The sequence below is a fragment of the Pseudophryne corroboree genome, chromosome 5, assembly GCF_028390025.1.
Source record: "Pseudophryne corroboree isolate aPseCor3 chromosome 5, aPseCor3.hap2, whole genome shotgun sequence".
In the NCBI taxonomy this organism is placed as follows: Eukaryota; Metazoa; Chordata; class Amphibia; order Anura; family Myobatrachidae; genus Pseudophryne; species Pseudophryne corroboree.
In genome coordinates this window covers 842,226,178-842,246,953 of record NC_086448.1, presented here as the reverse complement: position 1 = coordinate 842,246,953, position 20,776 = coordinate 842,226,178, and the positions used below count along the sequence as shown (strand labels likewise).

General features: G+C 51.1%; 1 protein-coding gene across 1 annotated transcript in view; it reads left to right on the top strand.

Annotated features, from left to right (window-relative positions):
• The window catches only part of LOC134929702 (uncharacterized), a 56,907-nt gene that overhangs the window by 9,463 nt on the left and 26,668 nt on the right, over positions 1 to 20,776 (top strand). Inside the window, exon 3 of the mRNA XM_063925280.1 lies at positions 1,076 to 5,166. Within this exon, the coding sequence (XP_063781350.1) occupies positions 1,076 to 5,166 (4,091 nt within the window). The remainder of the gene's footprint in view (positions 1 to 1,075; positions 5,167 to 20,776) is intronic.

Sequence of the window (20,776 nt, the reverse complement as noted above, 5' to 3'; positions counted from 1 at the left end):
CAGAGTGGGGGTTACATTGACATCGGGTGGAGTAGTGGTACAGAGTGGTGGTTATGCTGTCATTGGGTGGAGTAGTGGTACAGAGTGGTGGTTATGCTGTCATTGGGTGGAGTAGTGGTACAGAGTGGTGGTTATGCTGTCATTGGGTGGAGTAGTGGTACAGAGTGGTGGTTATGCTGACATCAGGTGGAGTCGTGGTACAGAGTGGTGGTTACGCTGTCATTGCATGGAGTAGTGGTACAGAGTGGAAGTTACGCTGTCATCGGGTGGAGTAGTGGTACAGAGTGGAAGTTACCCTGACATCGGGTGGAGTAGTGGTACAGCGTGGTGCTTACCCTGACATCGGGTGGAGTAATGGTACAGCGTGGTGGTTACCCTGACATCGGGTGGAGTAGTGGTACAGAGTGGTGGTTACGCTGACATCGGGTGGAGTAGTGGTACAGAGTGGTGGTTACGCTGACATCGGGTGGAGTAGTGGTACAGAGTGGTGGTTACACTGACATTGGGTGGAGTAGTAGTACAGAGTAGTGGTTATGCTGACATCGGGTGGAGTAGTGGTACAGAGTGGTGGTTACGCTGACATTGGGTGGAGTAGTGATACATAGTGGTGGTTACCCTGACATCGGGTGGAGTAGTGGTACAGCGTGGTGGTTACCCTGACATCGGGTGGAGTAGTGGTGCAGAGTGGAGGTTGCGCTGACATCGGGTGGAGTAGTGGTACAGCGTAGTGGTTACGCTGACATCGGGTGGAGTAGTGGTACAGTGTGGTGGTTACACTGACATTGGGTGGAGTAGTGGTTACGCTGACTTTGGGTGGAGTTGTGGTACAGAGTGGAGGCTCAGATGTCTTCCTGGAGATGCTGATTGTAGGATGGACAACCAGTTGGTTTTGCCCTTTAAATAATAGCTGCTTTAAATCTGCAGACAAGATCCACGTAGTATATTGCGTGGGGCCTTGGTCATTGTATATTTCGTAAATGAGGCCCAGTTACATATTGATTATATGATCTTGTGCCCCATAGCTTCATCTGGGTTTTATTTTCACATTTCTCCATCCACACTTTCTATTTTTCAGAAGATATCTACCAGCCATGCATTCTAGTAGAAGAGCCCACGTCCACAGACTCCGTAACTTCGACATGGAAGGAATGTAAAGGAAGACAGCGTGTGGAGGAAGACACGAAGAAAGTGAGCAATCGGTACAAGGCGTATGCTCACGGTGTATTGGGCGAGATAGACCACAGGTGCTCTGAATGCCAAGAAGACATCGGAATCTGGTCGCTCCTAATTGACCACAAAATAAATCACCAGAGGATGAAGCTACAAAGACAGTTCCAGTCGTACATTAACCACTGGACGGACAACCCAAATCTGCAATTTACAGATTACAAGCAAGGGATGTTATTTCAAGGCTGTAAACGCGAGGAGCATTCCTTTACGGACCTGTTCCTCAGATCCAATAGGATGGATGGTCTGCACAGGGTTAGCGTAGATGAGGGGACGCCTAGACAGAAAGAACAATTCAGGGCACCGAACAATTCCCATGTGAGCTACAAAATATTGTCCAGTCCTGACAGCAATAAAAGCTGTGACCAGGGGGGAACCACAGTAGGGACTCAAAAGACAGATAAGGATAGGAATCTGTTACAATGTTTGAATTGTTCTAAACTATTCACAGACTGCAATCTCCTGATTGAGCATGAACGGACCCACGAGGAACACAAGTCCTTCACGTGCTCTGACTGTGGGAAAAGTTTCATTCGGAAGTCCATACTGAAGCTTCATCGCAGGACTCACACAGGAGAGCGACCTTACCCTTGTACTGAGTGCGGGAAACAGTTCAGCCAGAGGTTCAACCTTGTGATTCATCAGCGGATTCACACTGGGGAGATGCCGTATAAGTGTCCTACCTGTGACAAATGCTTCCGCTACAAACCAGCTCTGGTCAGACATGAGAGGGAAGCGAAGTGTGCGAGAGTCATTCACAGAACACGCTCCGTGGGGAAGGCTAAAGCTTCACAACAGATTCCTCAGAGTCTTGTTCCACCAGTGGTCAAACCGTCTACTAATAAACCGCAATCTTTCTCATGTTCTTCTATATGTCCTCCATCAACCATTAAGTCTCCGGCATCTTCTTGCTCCACCGTCCATCATTTATCAGGTAGTAAGCCTCCAGCATCCTCTGCCTCCACCATCCATCATATATCTGCTATTAAGCCTTCTACATCCTCTCCCTCCACCATCCATCATTTATCAGGTAGTAAGCCTCCAGCAACCTCTCCCTCCACCGTCCATCATTTACCTGGTAATAAGCCTCCAGCATCCTCTGCCTCCACCATCCATCATATATCTGCTATTAAGCCTCCTACATCCTCTGCCTCCACCGTCCATCATTTGTCTGGTATTAAACCTTCTACATCCTCACCCTCCACCGTCCATCATTTATCAGGTAATAAGCCTCCAGCATCCTCTCCCTCCACTGTCCATCATTTATCAGCTAATACGTCCCCAACATCCTCACCCTCCACCGTCCATCATTTATCAGCTAATACGTCCCCAACATCCTCACCCTCCACCGTCCATCATTTATCCTGTAATAAGCCTCCAGCATCTTCTCCCTCCACCGTCCATCGTTTATCAAGTATAAAGCCTTCCGCATCCTCTCCCTCCAATGTCCATCAGTTATCAGCTAATAAGCCTCCAGCAACCTCTACCGTACATTATTTATCAGGTATTAAGCCTCCAGCATCCTCACCCTCCTCTATCAATAATGCATTGGAAGTTAAACCGCTTGCATCTTCTACATTGTCACCATCCCCAATCTGTCATCCTTCGTGTTTTAAATCTTCATCTTCAGCAGCTCCTGTCTATCATCCATCTGATTCTAAACCTCAGTCATGTCCTAGCTTTGTAAACTGTCACTTGTCAGGGGCAAAATCTCCTTTCCTCTTAAACTACTCCATGTGTAAACTTCCCCCATCATCTACTTCTTTCATCTGTCATGAATCAGGTGTTAAACCTCCCTTAACCTCACAATCTCGTGTCTCTCATCCATCTGGTATAAAACCTCACTCGGCCTCTCCTTCTTCCACATACCACCCTCCAGGTAAAAATTATTATTCATCCACCTCTGCTTTGTCTGACCTGTCTCGGACTAAACCCCTCTCTCCCTCTACCCTATGTCATTTATCAAACATAAAACTTTCCTCATCAGCAGCCATTCATCATCCATCGGTTACTACGGCCCTGTCATCCGCCATTGGCTATGAGTGTAATACATCTGGTCTCAGCCAACCTCAGCCATCTTCTTCCTCTGGCCATCATCTATCACATGGGAAAAATTCCCCATCATTTAACTCTGACAAATGTCTTGCATCTGGTAGGACATGTTCCTCATCTTTTAACCCCAGTAGGCACCCATCTATAGTTAAATCTCCCTCTTCCTTATCTTCATCCATAGTTCAGAAATCAGCTACGGAGTCTTTGCCTTCATCATCCATCCATGGTCATCCACCTGGCATTAAACTGCACTCACCTCTACCCATCTCTATCTGCCGTACTTCTGATGATAGAAGTTCCCCATCCAGATCCTCGTTGCTTTATCATAAATCTTCTGCTAAATCGTCTTCACCCTTACCATCACCCATCTGTCATACTGCTGACAAGCCTCTCTCTCGATTGCCCTCCTCCATCCATCATAGATCCATGCCTTGTTTTCCTGTTCAACCACCAATTGGTTCACACTCCTCTCTTTACCCTGCTTTGCCTTTACCAATCATGGCCAATAATTTGGCCAAGGACTTACCAAAACTATCCCAACGAGTGAAAACCACAGCAGTAGATGCAAATACCAACGCAAAGACTTTCATAGTGGACCGGGTGGCACAACCAGTTGAGAAACTGTTTCAGTGTAGTCAATGCAAAAGAGCCTTCACTCACTGTAGTCAGCTGGCGGAACACCAAAAATCCCATTCCAGGCCACGGAACACTTGCTCAGAATGCAATAAGAGTTTCCTGAGGAAGTCCACTCTCATTCTTCACAGAAGAACCCACACTGGAGAGAAGCCCTTTAGCTGCACAGAATGTGGGAAGAGCTTTAGCCAACGCTTCAATCTTGTGGTTCACCAGCGCATACACACGGGGGAGAGGCCATACACCTGTAATGCGTGTACCAGGTCCTTCCGTTACAGAACAGGGCTCCTTAGCCACCAGAGACATGCTCTGTGCCTGAAAAAACAATCAGGGGAAAACTGTTCTCTAGTTAAAACCAACGTTAAAATGCCAACCTCAAGAATAAAGAAATATCTTAAAGCGACGCCTATTTCTCAAGATTCTGCTTATTTTACTTGTTCTGAATCTTCTGATTTACCCCAAATTGAGGCGCAGCACCCATTGTTGGGAGCTCCCCAAAGTGTCCCATGTAGGACGTCTTTCCCACAACCACCATCCTTTAGTGGACTTCAGCAGGTGAAGAAAGCGCCTCATCCCATTTATGGGAACTCCACCAACAAGAAGTCAACATTCGCTGCCTCCTATAAAGTCCATACTAGGGCCAAGCTAGCTGCAAAAAGGCCCAGTGGCGGAATCGATGGAGTTCCATCTGTTGCACCTTCCGTCATGTCTGAGAGCCCAGGTTCTCTTCAAGGTCCTCACTACGTCATGTCCTCTGCACCTAGCCCAGCCACTCCCATCGCTCACACTCTCAGGAGACCAAACACCAGGGAACTCAGGGGAACAGAAATAAACAGGACTGGGGTAAAGCGCTCTGCTTGTGCCTTCAGCAACCAGACACTGGTGGGCCAGAGGCCAGGAACAGAGAAGGCCCGATTCAGATGCGATTACTGTAAAAGACGTTTCTCCCAAATGGACCAGTTCAGGGAACACCAGAAGACACACACCATGGCCCGGCATACATGTTCCGAGTGCGGCAAGGCCTTCAGCAAGGCTTCACAGCTGGTTGTGCACCAGAGAACACACAGTGGGGAGAAGCCATATGCCTGCGGTAAATGTGGCAAACCGTTTAGCCAGAAGTTTAATCTCATTGTCCACCAGAGAATACACACGGGGGAAAAGCCTTTTAGCTGTAAACATTGCAACAAAGCGTTCCGGTACCGCGCCGGTCTTCTTAATCACCAGAAAGATGACCTGTGTTTGCGGCAGGGCATATAACGCGCTGTGGAGGTGATACAGAATATAATAATATTCCAACGACTCAGGGAGGATGACACCCTTTTAGGACTCGTTATATAATTCAGTAAATAAAGGGGGCGTGGCTTTGGTTATGCCGCTTTGCGATATCTGGGGAGTGGTTTCAGGACGCTACCCTGCCATCTGTTCATCAATAAAAATAAATATCATATTCTGTCTGCTCACTGTTGTGTTACCCATTATATTTATCTATCGTCTATGTGTCCAGATTTTGGCGCACGGGATGCCAATGTTTGTATACTGACATTCGGCATTCCGTGCGCCGGGATCCCATACCGAACCTGCGTAGTCACGCTGTAACACCCCCTGGGTAGTGTTGGCTAATTCACACTGGTGCCTCACTACTACAGTGGCAGCTGGCAGAGGGTTTCAGCTTGGAGGCACTGTGCTCAATCAAGAACAGGTGGAGAATAGAACAGCAGTTGGCGTTCCTCTGGTAGGCATAGGATACAGGCAGATGCAGGCATCTTAACCCGTCATCAGTACGGTGGAAAATTGTTACACCGGCAGACAGTTGAGTCAAAATTACGCCGAAATATTTAACCCCACATTTCTTATTTTTTTCAGAGATTTGTAAATCCATCGGTATAGTTAAAAGACTCATAAAAAAGTTATTTATGTGAAATAAAAGACCTTAGAAGTCATCTCAGGAACTTTATTGTACTATTATGAAAAACTATGAAAATAATTAACAAAAATAGACATCCTTAGCCTCACTGTTATTAAACTAGATAAAAGGAAAACTTTTTGACATAAATTTTACGTTTTGGTGTAAGTGAATACGAGATCTTTGGGAAATAAATGCAAAGTCTTATGCTAATCCCTTTCTTGCGGCATATCGGCACGCTTGCTGCGGTACGGAACAATATGATTCCTCTAAAAAAAGATAAAATACGTTGTCGTTCACGTTCCTCGCGATCCATTTTGAAGGAAAACCTATAAATAACAAAAAACATAAACAATAAACACTACACTAATTTGTCTCGAAATTGTATCATCGACTGTAATGGTGTGTACACACGGTGAGATTTTTTCTTTCGATTTTGACTAGATCGTCAAAATCGCAAGAAAAGTTAGTGCAAATCGCAAGGTGTTATGCCACTTGCGATCCTGATTCGATCCCGATGCGCGGTCCCGCCAGGTCGGTATCGCAAGAAAAGATAGACTGTGCAGGCAAGTCAATCCTTGCTAGATCGGTGTACTATCTGGTTCATCTCACACGTCAATGACATCTCACATAAGCCAAAATGGTAAGCACACATAGTCCATATCTCAAGAAAAGTTCGTCAACGTCGGAGGTGCTGGGCTCCGGGGAGTACAGGGGAAATCGCAAGTGAAAATTGGGCATAGCAAGGATCTCACCGTGTGTACACACCCTAAGGTTGGGTCATATTTACCTTTTTGAGGTTTGCCCACGTCTATCTCCCTGCGCAGTCGCACGTCAACTAAGCTGTGGTGAAGAACACGAAGTGAGGGGTCTTAACTCCGGCTACTGGAAAGTTTGGCAACGTCACATTACACTACAAAAAAATACACACAAGTGAAAAGTGCCCGGGTCATAGTGACCCAACCTGACTGACGCCGCGTGAAGGCAAAAATGTTTATTGCTCAATGTCTTTAAAAATACAAGTGCTTGTGGAATGTGCTTTGCGCGATCGCAGCATATAGATGTCACAGAAGAACAATCCTTCCTGATTTTCCACTTTTATCCATTTCTAACACAATACCACATGGTTTTTTTCCCACATGCTATTGTAACACTAGTCCTAGCTCTGGGATTAAACCATTTCACCACTGGTGGTACTGGGAGCAACTCCCTCAGTCCCCAGCACCCTGCAAGACACCAGGTCCGCGCTCCCCCTCCTGCAGCCTGCACCAGAGGTAACCCGGTACCGCTGCACTCCAGGCACTGTCACCTCAGCGCTGGGGTACTAGGGGCTGGCTATTATGGAACCCCTGAATGCGGTCACCCCTGAATTGTCCCAGCAGTTGCTGCTCTGTGTGAACGTTCCCCCATTACAGCGGTTAAACCGCTGCCTCACTGCGGCCGGTATCTGGCACTGAGTGATGGGGCTTTTACTCATACAGTGCTGGGGCACCAGGGGCTACCCTCCCAGTCCCCAGCATTCACACGCAGCCCTGCAACTTGGCACTATGCCCTGGCTGCAGCGGCTCATTGTGGACAGACCCCTGGTGCAGATATGGTGCCGGTAATGTCAACCAACGCCAATTAGTCCATTTAAAATGGTGGCACGGCATGAGGGTTGACCCCTTAGTTCAGTGACTGTCTTCTTAGCCATGTGGGGGAGCCGACCACAGTCCACGCTGCACATTACTATGACTCGATCATGAGTAATTCTAGGTGTCGGGGAGCCCTGTTTGATTCACACTAGGCCAGGGCTGGAAACCATCTTACCCTTATGGGTACTACAGCCGTGGGCAGAAGTCGTGAGAATGACCCTAGTGTGAGAGGTGCGGTGCGTGTGGTGGTGCCTGCTGCCGTGCAGGTGTAGACGCGGTACTCACCAGGCGCCGCTCTCTCTCACCTTCAGGTACCGGAACCTTCAACGGACCTGGAATTCTTCAGTCGGATCCGGACACGGCGATTCCCTCTCGGAGCTGACCGACGACCTAGCTGAGGAGAGAAGGGTTTACATTAAAGGGGGTATCGACCCTTCTTCCGCTGGAACAGGGGATACCCCAGGGGTGGCTGCGACCTTCACCGGCTGGGTGAATGGTCATCACCGGCACAAAGCCTCAGCTACCCAGCTTTCACACACTCGCGCTTTCGCACGTAGTGTGATGAAAGGGATTCTCACGTCCGTGAGCAATCCTAACTCCGGCGCTCGGGGACAAACAAGGGACAGACGTACACGGATGCTACTCACCGTCACAAGTCTTGCACTCCGATCCTCTCCACTTACAGGTCCCTGTAAGGAGGCAAAGAGAAACAGCCGTGCAGGGCCTAACTCTGACCTAGTGTCACACCCTATACTATCTACAACAGCGGAGCCCTCAAACTAGCTCTGTGGGTGTGGTGCAACACAACTATGCACAACTTACACAACACATACACTTTGCCCTGCACGGTAACATATATCACACTATCGGAGTTACAACATAAAACGGTGCTGTCCCTTTATCTACCCGACCCAGAACACCCAGTAGTGGGGACCGCACAGCTCACCCACCTACCGTACTCTCAGGGTGGCCTGAGCCTAGCGCCCAGTACCACCTTTACTCACCTCAGGGAAACACTGCTTCGCTGGGCCTAGCGCCCCCTAACTGCCCACAGGCCGGAGGCCTGACTTTACCCACGGGCCTAGCGCCCGCCTACTTGCCGCCCGTTGGGTGACCTGGGCCTTGTGCCCAGGGTCACCTTATCGTATCCCTGATTTGGCCACAAATACCCTAGGGCCTAACGCCCTCTATTAGCCACAGGCCTAGTGCCTAGATTGTCCCCCGGGCCTAGTGCCCGCCTAACTGGTGCCGCATGAGTGGGGTGGCTTGGGCCTAATGCCCAAACCACCTCATCAAATATTGGGGGCCCAAACTCCTAACTGCGCCCAGGCCTAGCGCCTGAATTGTGTCCTCGGGCCTAATGCCCGTCCCTGGTGGTCGAGGGAGGAAAATGGGAGGGGGAGGATAGCCTCACTGAGGCCTTACCTAACCTGGGGGCCTCCACCGTCTTCTGCCGCTGACCCGTCCTGGCCAGCGGCGCCTCCGTCTCTTCCCTGCGTCCAGCCGCCGCTGGACATCTTCTTTCTGCAGGCCGACGTCTTCTGGCCTCTTCCGCGGCCTCAGGACCTCCTCTCCCCGCGGTCGTCGTCTTCTCCTCGGCGCCGGATCCTCTTCTGCGCTCCGGCGCGCCGACGACCTCCTCCGCTGCTCCCGGCCGTGTCTTCTCTTCTTCGCGCTCTTCGGCGCGGCCTCTCCTTCTTGGTCCCGCCCGGCGTCTGACGTCAGACGCCGGGGCCTATGACGCGGCGAGCGCCGATTGGCTCGCCGCGTCTCTCTACGATTGGCTGCCGCTCCGGGAGCCGCGATTGGCTCCCGGAGGGCGCCAACATTCAGATGCCCCCGCAGTCTCTGGTCCGGTGCAGGGAAAAGGGTAATCCCTGCACCGGACACCCGCCGCCGCCACACACTGACAGGCGCTGGGGACAGACAAGCTGTCCCCGCGCTGTCAGAGACATTGTCCCGCAGGGGACACAGGGACTCTGGCTGCTGCAGCTGGAATGTGTCCTGTAAAACAGGACACATTCCCACATTTCCCCCCCTTTTTTCCTTTGTAGTCCCTACAAAGATCTCCACGGCGTCCATCGTCCGCGGGTCAGGGAATTCCAAGGTCCTTCCGGCGAGGGTGCATTCGGGGGCCCAGCCTGGACCAGCTGTGACCCCACATCCTTCCTCCTCCAGCTCCGGGTTCCTCTTGCGTCCTGACCTCCATCGGCGGATCCTCTGGGGGAGTGGCATCTCCTCACGGTCGCTTGACGTTGGCCACCAAGGGGAATCTTCTTCCACGGGGACAACAGTCACCCACTCTTGGCCTCCGATATCGTCTGTGGCTTCGTCCCTGTCTTCCGGGTGTGGTATCGACCACCACCCAACAGCGGAATCCTCCGGGGCATCCGTTTCCTCCCGGGCAACAGCCACCACATGTCGAATTTCCTCGTGGGGCATCTCCAAAGGTCCTGTGTCTTCCTCTGGAACGGGTCCTCCCACGGCATCACAGTCCTGTCCCCGTACGTCGGTCCATCTCGGCACTCCCGGCAGGTACTCTTGCTCCAGGACTATCTCCTCCTCTTCACGGAGGGCATTCAACTGGGAGCATGACTCCACCCGATCCTGCCAGTCACTCTCGTCGGCGCTTCCGACGCCAGAGTCGTCCTCCATCTGTTCTGGGAGGGATTCGTCGGCGGACAGCTCACCGTAGTCCGAGTCCTCCTCCGATACTTGGACTGGGGTATTACTTTCCTCCTCAGCGTACTTCTTCGCTTCCGCTGGCACCTCTGCTTCCTCAGCGTACTCTTTCGCTTCCGCTGGCATCGTTACTTCCTCAGCGTACTCCTTCGCTTCCGCTGGCATCTCTTGGTACCCAGGACACTCCTGTTCCGCACGTCCTGGTCGTGTACGGTTCCATCGTGGAGAGATTCCAGACGTCTCAGTCACTGGGTCTTCACGCTTTTCTTCGCAGCGTGGTCTCTTCACCTCCCAGTCGTCCACCTCCGCCTCATGCGGGAAAGGATTCTGCCTTACTGGGGTCACTTTCTTGGGACAGAGTAGGTCCGCGGCATCTTCCCAAGGGCACTCACTGGCCGCATGTCCTGGTCGCCGACACTTCCAACAAGGGAGGGCCACTGCCACCTTCTCCAAGACGGGTTCCTGGTCCACCTCCTTCACTGGGGAATCTTCACCCGTTGGTTCCGGCTCCGAGGAAATGGGCACCTGCGAATTAACTTCAAGCAAGGCCTTCCGCTCCATTTCCCTGGTTCCCTCCTCCCATCTCTGGGCGCGACCATCCGCAATCATCCAGTCTTCATTCCACGGACAATCGGGAAGCGCAGGCCCTCTCGCCTCGCAGAGCGCACACACAGGCTCTGCAGCCACCCGGTCCCAAAGCTGCTGACGAGATTCCGTCAGCTGCTTCACCGTGGCCTCGTAGTCCGTCCTGTCTTCCGTCCATGGACATTCCAGGAGCCGATGTCGGGGATCTCCACAGTTTTCACACCAGGAATCAACCTCGTCTTCGCTCAACTCTTCGTCCCAAGGACAACTGTTGTGCTCATGCCCGTAGTTTCCGCAGAGCAAACACCAGGACTCCTTCTTCGCTTGGCCCTTCTGACGTCTTCGGTCCGCTTCCTGGACCACCTTCTTTGGGGACGTCTCTCGCCAAGTACACTCGTCGGCAAAGTGACCTGTTTGCCGACATTTCTTGCAGGGCGTCACAGCGGCCTTCTTGCGCCCCTTCTCCCGGCGCTCTTCTTTTTCACGCTGGACCGACCGCTGCACCATCTTCAGGATGTCTGCCCCAGACACCGTCACCCAGTCGCTCTGGTCCGCACACGTCCGGGGGTGAGTCTTCTCCGGAGCCGTCCGCAGGGAGGTCTTCTTGGTGGCGTTCCACATCGTGTCCGTGATCCGGTCTCTTTGATCCTGCCGACTACGCCAAGTGTGAGAGGTGCGGTGCGTGTGGTGGTGCCTGCTGCCGTGCAGGTGTAGACGCGGTACTCACCAGGCGCCGCTCTCTCTCACCTTCAGGTACCGGAACCTTCAACGGACCTGGAATTCTTCAGTCGGATCCGGACACGGCGATTCCCTCTCGGAGCTTACCGACGACCTAGCTGAGGAGAGAAGGGTTTACATTAAAGGGGGTATCGACCCTTCTTCCGCTGGAACAGGGGATACCCCAGGGGTGGCTGCGACCTTCACCGGCTGGGTGAATGGTCATCACCGGCACAAAGCCTCAGCTACCCAGCTTTCACACACTCGCGCTTTCGCACGTAGTGTGATGAAAGGGATTCTCACGTCCGTGAGCAATCCTAACTCCGGCGCTCGGGGACAAACAAGGGACAGACGTACACGGATGCTACTCACCGTCACAAGTCTTGCACTCCGATCCTCTCCACTTACAGGTCCCTGTAAGGAGGCAAAGAGAAACAGCCGTGCAGGGCCTAACTCTGACCTAGTGTCACACCCTATACTATCTACAACAGCGGAGCCCTCAAACTAGCTCTGTGGGTGTGGTGCAACACAACTATGCACAACTTACACAACACATACACTTTGCCCTGCACGGTAACATATATCACACTATCGGAGTTACAACATAAAACGGTGCTGTCCCTTTATCTACCCGACCCAGAACACCCAGTAGTGGGGACCGCACAGCTCACCCACCTACCGTACTCTCAGGGTGGCCTGAGCCTAGCGCCCAGTACCACCTTTACTCACCTCAGGGAAACACTGCTTCGCTGGGCCTAGCGCCCCCTAACTGCCCACAGGCCGGAGGCCTGACTTTACCCACGGGCCTAGCGCCCGCCTACTTGCCGCCCGTTGGGTGACCTGGGCCTTGTGCCCAGGGTCACCTTATCGTATCCCTGATTTGGCCACAAATACCCTAGGGCCTAACGCCCTCTATTAGCCACAGGCCTAGTGCCTAGATTGTCCCCCGGGCCTAGTGCCCGCCTAACTGGTGCCGCATGAGTGGGGTGGCTTGGGCCTAATGCCCAAACCACCTCATCAAATATTGGGGGCCCAAACTCCTAACTGCGCCCAGGCCTAGCGCCTGAATTGTGTCCTCGGGCCTAATGCCCGTCCCTGGTGGTCAAGGGAGGAAAAGGGGAGGGGGAGGATAGCCTCACTGAGGCCTTACCTAACCTGGGGGCCTCCACCGTCTTCTGCCGCTGACCCGTCCTGGCCAGCGGCGCCTCCGTCTCTTCCCTGCGTCCAGCCGCCGCTGGACATCTTCTTTCTGCAGGCCGACGTCTTCTGGCCTCTTCCGCGGCCTCAGGACCTCCTCTCCCCGCGGTCGTCGTCTTCTCCTCGGCGCCGGATCCTCTTCTGCGCTCCGGCGCGCCGACGACCTCCTCCGCTGCTCCCGGCCGTGTCTTCTCTTCTTCGCGCTCTTCGGCGCGGCCTCTCCTTCTTGGTCCCGCCCGGCGTCTGACGTCAGACGCCGGGGCCTATGACGCGGCGAGCGCCGATTGGCTCGCCGCGTCTCTCTACGATTGGCTGCCGCTCCGGGAGCCGCGATTGGCTCCCGGAGGGCGCCAACATTCAAATGCCCCCGCAGTCTCTGGTCCGGTGCAGGGAAAAGGGTAATCCCTGCACCGGACACCCGCCGCCGCCACACACTGACAGGCGCTGGGGACAGACAAGCTGTCCCCGCGCTGTCAGAGACATTGTCCCGCAGGGGACACAGGCGCTCTGGCTGCTGCAGCTGGAATGTGTCCTGTAAAACAGGACACATTCCCACACTAGTATTGGCTTTCTCCACGTTTGCTGCTTCAGTGCTTTTATAGCTTTTTGTCAGATGTTACTATGGTATACTGAAGTAAAATTACAGCATTTCATAAGTGTCAGAGGCTTTTATTCACAATTACATTAATACCCTTTTCCACCTCTGTAGCACGGCTGCGACCCGTGCTACAGCCCCCTTCCCACAGCGCTCACAACCCGGCATATTGCTGAGTTGGTGACGCTGCTGCTGCGGCAGGGGCCATGCTGGGAGATCACATGATCTCCCAGAGCCGCCCTCCCATACACTGTGAACGGGAGCCGTGTCGGCTCCCGTTCGCACTAGACAACTTACCGGGTTGAACACGTGTTCAACCCGGCTAGCTACCCGGGTAGGATTCCCGGATCACTTGATCCGGGAATCTGCAGGGGGACCCTTTTCCACTAGGGAAAAACACGGGTAAATTGGCGCACCCCGCATTTATCCGTGTTTAAAAAGCTAGTGGAAAAGGGGTATACGTTTATGCAGAGTAAATATTTGCAGTGTTGACCCTTCTTTTTCAAGACCTCTGCAATTCACCCTGACTGCTGTCAATCTACTTCCAGGCCACATACTGACTGATGGCCGCCCATTCTCGCCTAATCACTGCCTGGAGTTTGTCAGAATTTGTGGGTTTTTGTTTGTCTACCCGCCTCTTGTGGACTGACCGCAAGTTCTCAGTGGGATTAAGGTCTGGTGAGTTTCCTGGCCATGGACGCTTTTGCCTTATAGCAAGGTGCTCCCTCCTGCTGGAAGAGGCATCGTTCGTCACCATACTCGGATGGTTGGAAGAAGTTGCTCTCGGAGAATGTACCATTCTTTCTCATACGTCCTAGAGGATGCTGGGGATGCTTCAAGTACCATGGGGTATAGACGGGATCCGCAGGAGACATGGGCACACTATAAGACTTTGAATGGGTGTGAACTGGCTCCTCCCTCTATGCCCCTCCTCCAGACTCCAGTTAGATTCTGTGCCCAGCGAGACTGGATGCACACTGAGGAGCTCTCCTGAGTTTCTCAGTAAAATACTTTAGGTTTATTATTTTCAGGGAGACCTGCTGGCAACAGGCTCCCTGCATCGTGGGAGTGAGGGGAGAAAAGCAGAACCTACTTCTTAAGAGTTCCAGGGCTCTGCTTCTTAGGCTACTGGACACCATTAGCTCCAGAGGGTTCGATCACTACGGTACGCCTAGCTGCTTATTCCCGGAGCCGTCACCACCCTCACAAAGCCGGAAGATAGAAGCCGGGTGAGTATGAAAAGATCAGAAGACTTCAGTGACGGCAGAAGATGGCTTGAGGTACCGTGCAGCGGTCGCGCTGCGCGCCATGCTCCCACACTGATCACGGCACTACAGGGTGCAGGGCGCAGGGGGGGCGCCCTGGGCAGCATGAGGGGCCGCAAATACACTGGCATGCAGTATAACTGTGCCCAGGCACTCGTTAAGGGACCCCCTGCCAGTATAAAGAATTTTGAGCGGGTCTGAAGCGCGCCATGTCTGGGGCGGGGCTTAGTAGCATAGCTCTCACCAGCGTCATTTTTTCTCTTCACAGAAGGCTGCAGAGACGCTGGCCCTGATCCTCCACACTGCTGTACAAGTAACAGGGTGCAAAACGGGGGGGGGGGGCACTAGTAATTGGTGAATTATATTATCTGATAAAAGCGCTAGCAGGTCTGGGCAGTATTATTGCTGACTTCAGAACCGGGATAGGCGCTGGGTGTGAGCTGGCAGAACTCCCTCTGTGTCTTTCTAACAGGCTCTATTGTGGGTCTGTCTCCTGTAGCCCAGTGTGTTTGTGGCTGTCGGTACGTGTGTGTGTCGACATGTCTGAGGCTGAATGCTCTTCCCAGGAGGAGGCTGGCGTGGGGACAGACAGTTCTGTGAAAGTGACAGTGTCGGCAAAGCCGACGGATGATTGGGTCAAATATGTTGAGTGTTTTAAATACAAATGTGACTAAGTTGGCTAAGAGATTTGATAAATCTGAGTCTAAGAACCAGACATGGAGGAAATCCATGGAAGATGCTTTGTCACTGGTCCAGAAACGTGCATTTGCCCAGAAAGTTGATACAGATACCGACACGGACTCTGATTCCAGTGTCGACTATAGTGATGCCAGATTACATCCAAAACTGGCTAAGAGTATTCAGTACATGATTGTGGCGATAAAAGACGTATTACATATTACTGAGGACCCTGCTGTCCCTGATACTAGAGTCTGTATGTATAAAGGAAAGAAACCTGAGGTAACGTTTCTTCCCTCTCATGAACTGAATGCACTTTTTGAAAAAGCTTGGGAAAATCCTAACAAAAAGATACATGTTCCCAAAAGAATTCTAATGGCATATCCGTTCCCCTCTGGGGACAGGGACAACTGGGAGTCAATCCCCACAGTAGACATGGCCTTGTCACGTCTATCCAAAAAGGTGACGCTCCCGTCCCCTGACACGGCTGCCCTAAAGGATCCTGCGGATCGTAAGCAAGAAAATACCCTGAAATCCATTTATGTCACTACAGGGTCGCTACTCAGACCCGCTGTTGCTGCGGCATGGGTGAGTAGCGCTATTGAAAAGTGGGCAGATAACTTGTAGAGATGAGCGGGTTCGGTTCCTCGGAATCCGAACCCGCCCGAACTTCAGGTTTTTTTACACGGGTCCGAGCGACTCGGATCTTCCCGCCTTGCTCGGTTAACCCGAGCGCGCCCCGAACGTCATCATCCCGCTGTCGGATTCTCGCGAGGCTCGTATTCTATCGCGAGACTCGGATTCTATATAAGGAGCCGCGCGTCGCCGCCATTTTCACACATGCATTGAGATTGATAGGGAGAGGACGTGGCTGGCGTCCTCTCCGTTTAGACTAGAGTACTAGAGAGAGACACAAATTTTGGGGAGCATATTATTAGGAGGAGTACTACTTGCTGCTGATAGTGTGACCAGTGACCACCAGTTTAATTAATCCGTTCTCTGCCTGATAAAAAACGATACACAGTGTGACACAGTCACATACCATATCTGTGCTCAGCCAAGTGTGCTGCATCATATGTAATACTGTATATCATTATCTGACTGTGCTGAGTGCTCACTGCTCACACAGCTTAATTGTGGGGGAGACAGGGGAGCAGTTATAGCAGTAGTACATATTTTAAGTACAGTGCACACTTTTGCTGCCAGAGTGCCACTGCCAGTGTGACTGACCAGTGACCACTGACCACCAGTATTGTGATTGTCTGCTGACCACCAGTATATTGTGATTGTCTGCCTGAAAAAGTTAAACACTCGTCGTGTGGTGTTTTTATAAACGCATTCTGCAGACAGTGTCCAGCAGGTCCGTCATTACATAATATATACCTGTCCGGCTGCAGTACTAGTGTGATATATATATATTTTAATTTTATCTCATTATCATCCAGTCTATATTAGCAGCAGACACAGTACGGTAGTCCACGGCTGTAGCTACCTCTGTGTCGGCAGTCGCTCGTCCATCCATAATTGTATACCACCTACCCGTGGTTTTTTTTTTTCTATCTTCTTGATACTAGTAGCTTACTTTAGGAGTCTGCAGTGCTGAGTCTGACAGACAGTGTCCAGCAGGTCCGTCATTACATAATATATACCTGTCCGGCTGCAGTACTAGTGTGATATATATATATATATATATTTTAATTTTATCTCATTATCATCCAGTCTATATTAGCAGCAGACACAGTACGGTAGTCCACGGCTGTAGCTACCTCTGTGTCGGCAGTCGCTCGTCCATCCATAATTGTATACCACCTACCCGTGGTTTTTTTTTTTTTCTATCTTCTTGATACTAGTAGCTTACTTTAGGAGTCTGCAGTGCTGACAGACAGTGTCCAGCAGGTCCGTCATTACATAATATATACCTGTCCGGCTGCAGTACTAGTGTGATATATATATATATTTTAATTTTATCTCATTATCATCCAGTCTATATTAGCAGCAGACACAGTACGGTAGTCCACGGCTGTAGCTACCTCTGTGTCGGCAGTCGCTCGTCCATCCATAATTGTATACCACCTACCCGTGGTTTTTTTTTTTCTATCTTCTTGATACTAGTAGCTTACTTTAGGAGTCTGCAGTGCTGACAGACAGTGTCCAGCAGGTCCGTCATTACATAATATATACCTGTCCGGCTGCAGTACTAGTGTGATATATATATATATTTTAATTTTATCTCATTATCATCCAGTCTATATTAGCAGCAGACACAGTACGGTAGTCCACGGCTGTAGCTACCTCTGTGTCGGCAGTCACTCGTCCATCCATAATTGTATACCACCTACCCGTGGTTTTTTTTTTTTTTATCTTCTTGATACTAGTAGCTTACTTTAGGAGTCTGCAGTGCTGAGTCTGACAGACAGTGTCCAGCAGGTCCGTCATTACATAATATATACCTGTCCGGCTGCAGTACTAGTGTGATATATATATATATTTTAATTTTATCTCATTATCATCCAGTCTATATTAGCAGCAGACACAGTACGGTAGTCCACGGCTGTAGCTACCTCTGTGTCGGCAGTCGCTCGTCATCCATAAGTATACTAGTATCCATCCATCTCCATTGTTTACCTGAGGTGCCTTTTAGTTGTGCCTATTAAAATATGGAGAACAAAAATGTTGAGGTTCCAAAAATAGGGAAAGATCAAGATCGACTTCCACCTCGTGCTGAAGCTGCTGCCACTAGTCATGGCCGAGACGATGAAATGCCAGCAACGTCGTCTGCCAAGGCCGATGCCCAATGTCATAGTACAGAGCATGTAAAATCCAAAACACCAAATATCAGTAAAAAAAGGACTCAAAAATCTAAAATAAAATTGTCGGAGGAGAAGCGTAAACTTGCCAATATGCCATTTACCACACGGAGTGGCAAGGAACGGCTGAGGCCCTGGCCTATGTTCATGGCTAGTGGTTCAGCTTCACATGAGGATGGAAGCACTCAGCCTCTAGCTAGAAAAATGAAAAGACTCAAGCTGGCAAAAGCACAGCAAAGAACTGTGCGTTCTTCAAAATCCCAAATCCACAAGGAGAGTCCAATTGTGTCGGTTGCGATGCCTGACCTTCCCAACACTGGACGTGAAGAGCATGCGCCTTCCACCATTTGCACGCCCCCTGCAAGTGCTGGAAGGAGCACCCGCAGTCCAGTTCCTGATAGTCAGATTGAAGATGTCAGTGTTGAAGTACACCAGGATGAGGAGGATATGGGTGTTGCTGGCGCTGGGGAGGAAATTGACAAGGAGGATTCTGATGGTGAGGTGGTTTGTTTAAGTCAGGCACCCGGGGAGACACCTGTTGTCCGTGGGAGGAATATGGCCATTGACATGCCTGGTGAAAATACCAAAAAAATCAGCTCTTCGGTGTGGAAGTATTTCAACAGAAATGCGGACAACATTTGTCAAGCCGTGTGTTGCCTTTGTCAAGCTGTAATAAGTAGGGGTAAGGACGTTAACCACCTCGGAACATCCTCCCTTATACGTCACCTGCAGCGCATTCATAATAAGTCAGTGACAAGTTCAAAAACTTTGGGCGACAGCGGAAGCAGTCCACTGACCAGTAAATCCCTTCCTCTTGTAACCAAGCTCACGCAAACCACCCCACCAACTCCCTCAGTGTCAATTTCCTCCTTCCCCAGGAATGCCAATAGTCCTGCAGGCCATGTCACTGGCAATTCTGACGAGTCCTCTCCTGCCTGGGATTCCTCCGATGCATCCTTGCGTGTAACGCCTACTGCTGCTGGCGCTGCTGTTGTTGCTGCTGGGAGTCGATGGTCATCCCAGAGGGGAAGTCGGAAGACCACTTGTACTACTTCCAGTAAGCAATTGACTGTCCAACAGTCCTTTGCGAGGAAGATGAAATATCACAGCAGTCATCCTGTTGCAAAGCGGATAACTGAGGCCTTGACAACTATGGTGGTGTTAGACGTGTGTCCGGAATCCGCCGTTAGTTCACAGGGAACTAGACAATTTCTTGAGGCAGTGTGCCCCCGTTACCAAATACCATCTAGGTTCCACTTCTCTAGGCAGGCGATACCGAGAATGTACACGGACGTCAGAAAAAGACTCACCAGTGTCCTAAAAAATGCAGTTGTACCCAATGTCCACTTAACCACGGACATGTGGACAAGTGGAGCAGGGCAGGGTCAGGACTATATGACTGTGACAGCCCACTGGGTAGATGTATGGACTCCCGCCGCAAGAACAGCAGCGGCGGCACCAGTAGCAGCATCTCGCAAACGCCAACTCTTTCCTAGGCAGGCTACGCTTTGTATCACCGGTTTCCAGAATACGCACACAGCTGAAAACCTCTTACGGCAACTGAGGAAGATCATCGCGGAATGACTTACCCCAATTTGACTCTCCTGTGGATTTGTGGCATCGGACAACGCCAGCAATATTGTGTGTGCATTAAATATGGGCAAATTCCAGCACGTCCCATGTTTTGCACATACCTTGAATTTGGTGGTGCAGAATTATTTAAAAAACGAGAGGGGCGTGCAAGAGATGCTGTCGGTGGCCAGAAGAATTGTGGGACACTTTCGGCGTACAGGCACCACGTACAGAAGACTGGAGCACCACCAAAAACGCCTGAACCTGCCCTGCCATCATCTGAAGCAAGAAGTGGTAACGAGGTGGAATTCAACCCTATATATGCTTCAGAGGTTGGAGGAGCAGCAAAAGGCCATTCAAGCCTATACAATTGAGCACGATATAGGAGGTGGAATGCACCTGTCTCAAGCGCAGTGGAGAATGATTTCAACGTTGTGCAAGGTTCTGCTGCCCTTTGAACTTGCCACACGTGAAGTCAGTTCAGGCACTGACTGAGTCAGGTCATTCCCCTCATCAGGCTTTTGCAGAAGAAGCTGGAGACATTGAAGGAGGAGCTAACACAGAGCGATTCCGCTAGGCATGTGGGACTTGTGGATGGAGCCCTTAATTCGCTTAACAAGGATTCACGGGTGGTCAATCTGTTGAAATCAGAGCACTACATTTTGGCCACCGTGCTCGATCCTAGATTTAAAACCTACCTTGGATCTCTCTTTCCGGCACACACAAGTCTGCTGGGGTTCAAAGACCTGCTGGTGAGAAAATTGTCAAGTCAAGCGGAACGCGACCTGTCAACATCTCCTCCTTCACATTCTCCCGCAACTGGGGGTGCGAGGAAAAGGCTCAGAATTCTGAGCCCACCCGCTGGCGGTGATGCAGGGCAGTCTGGAGCGACTGCTGATGCTGACATCTGGTCCGGACTGAAGGACCTGCCAACGATTACGGATACGGACATGTCGTCTACTGGCACTGCATATGATTCTCTCCCCATTGAAAGAATGGTGGAGGATTATATGAGTGACCGCATCCAAGTAGGCACGTCAGACAGTCCGTACTTATACTGGCAGGAAAAAGAGGCAATTTGGAGGCCCTTGCACAAACTGGCTTTATTCTACCTAAGTTGCCCTCCCACAAGTGTGTACTCCGAAAGAGTGTTTAGTGCCGCCGCTCACCTTGTCAGCAATCGGCGTACGAGGTTACTTCCAGAAAATGTGGAGAAGATGATGTTCATT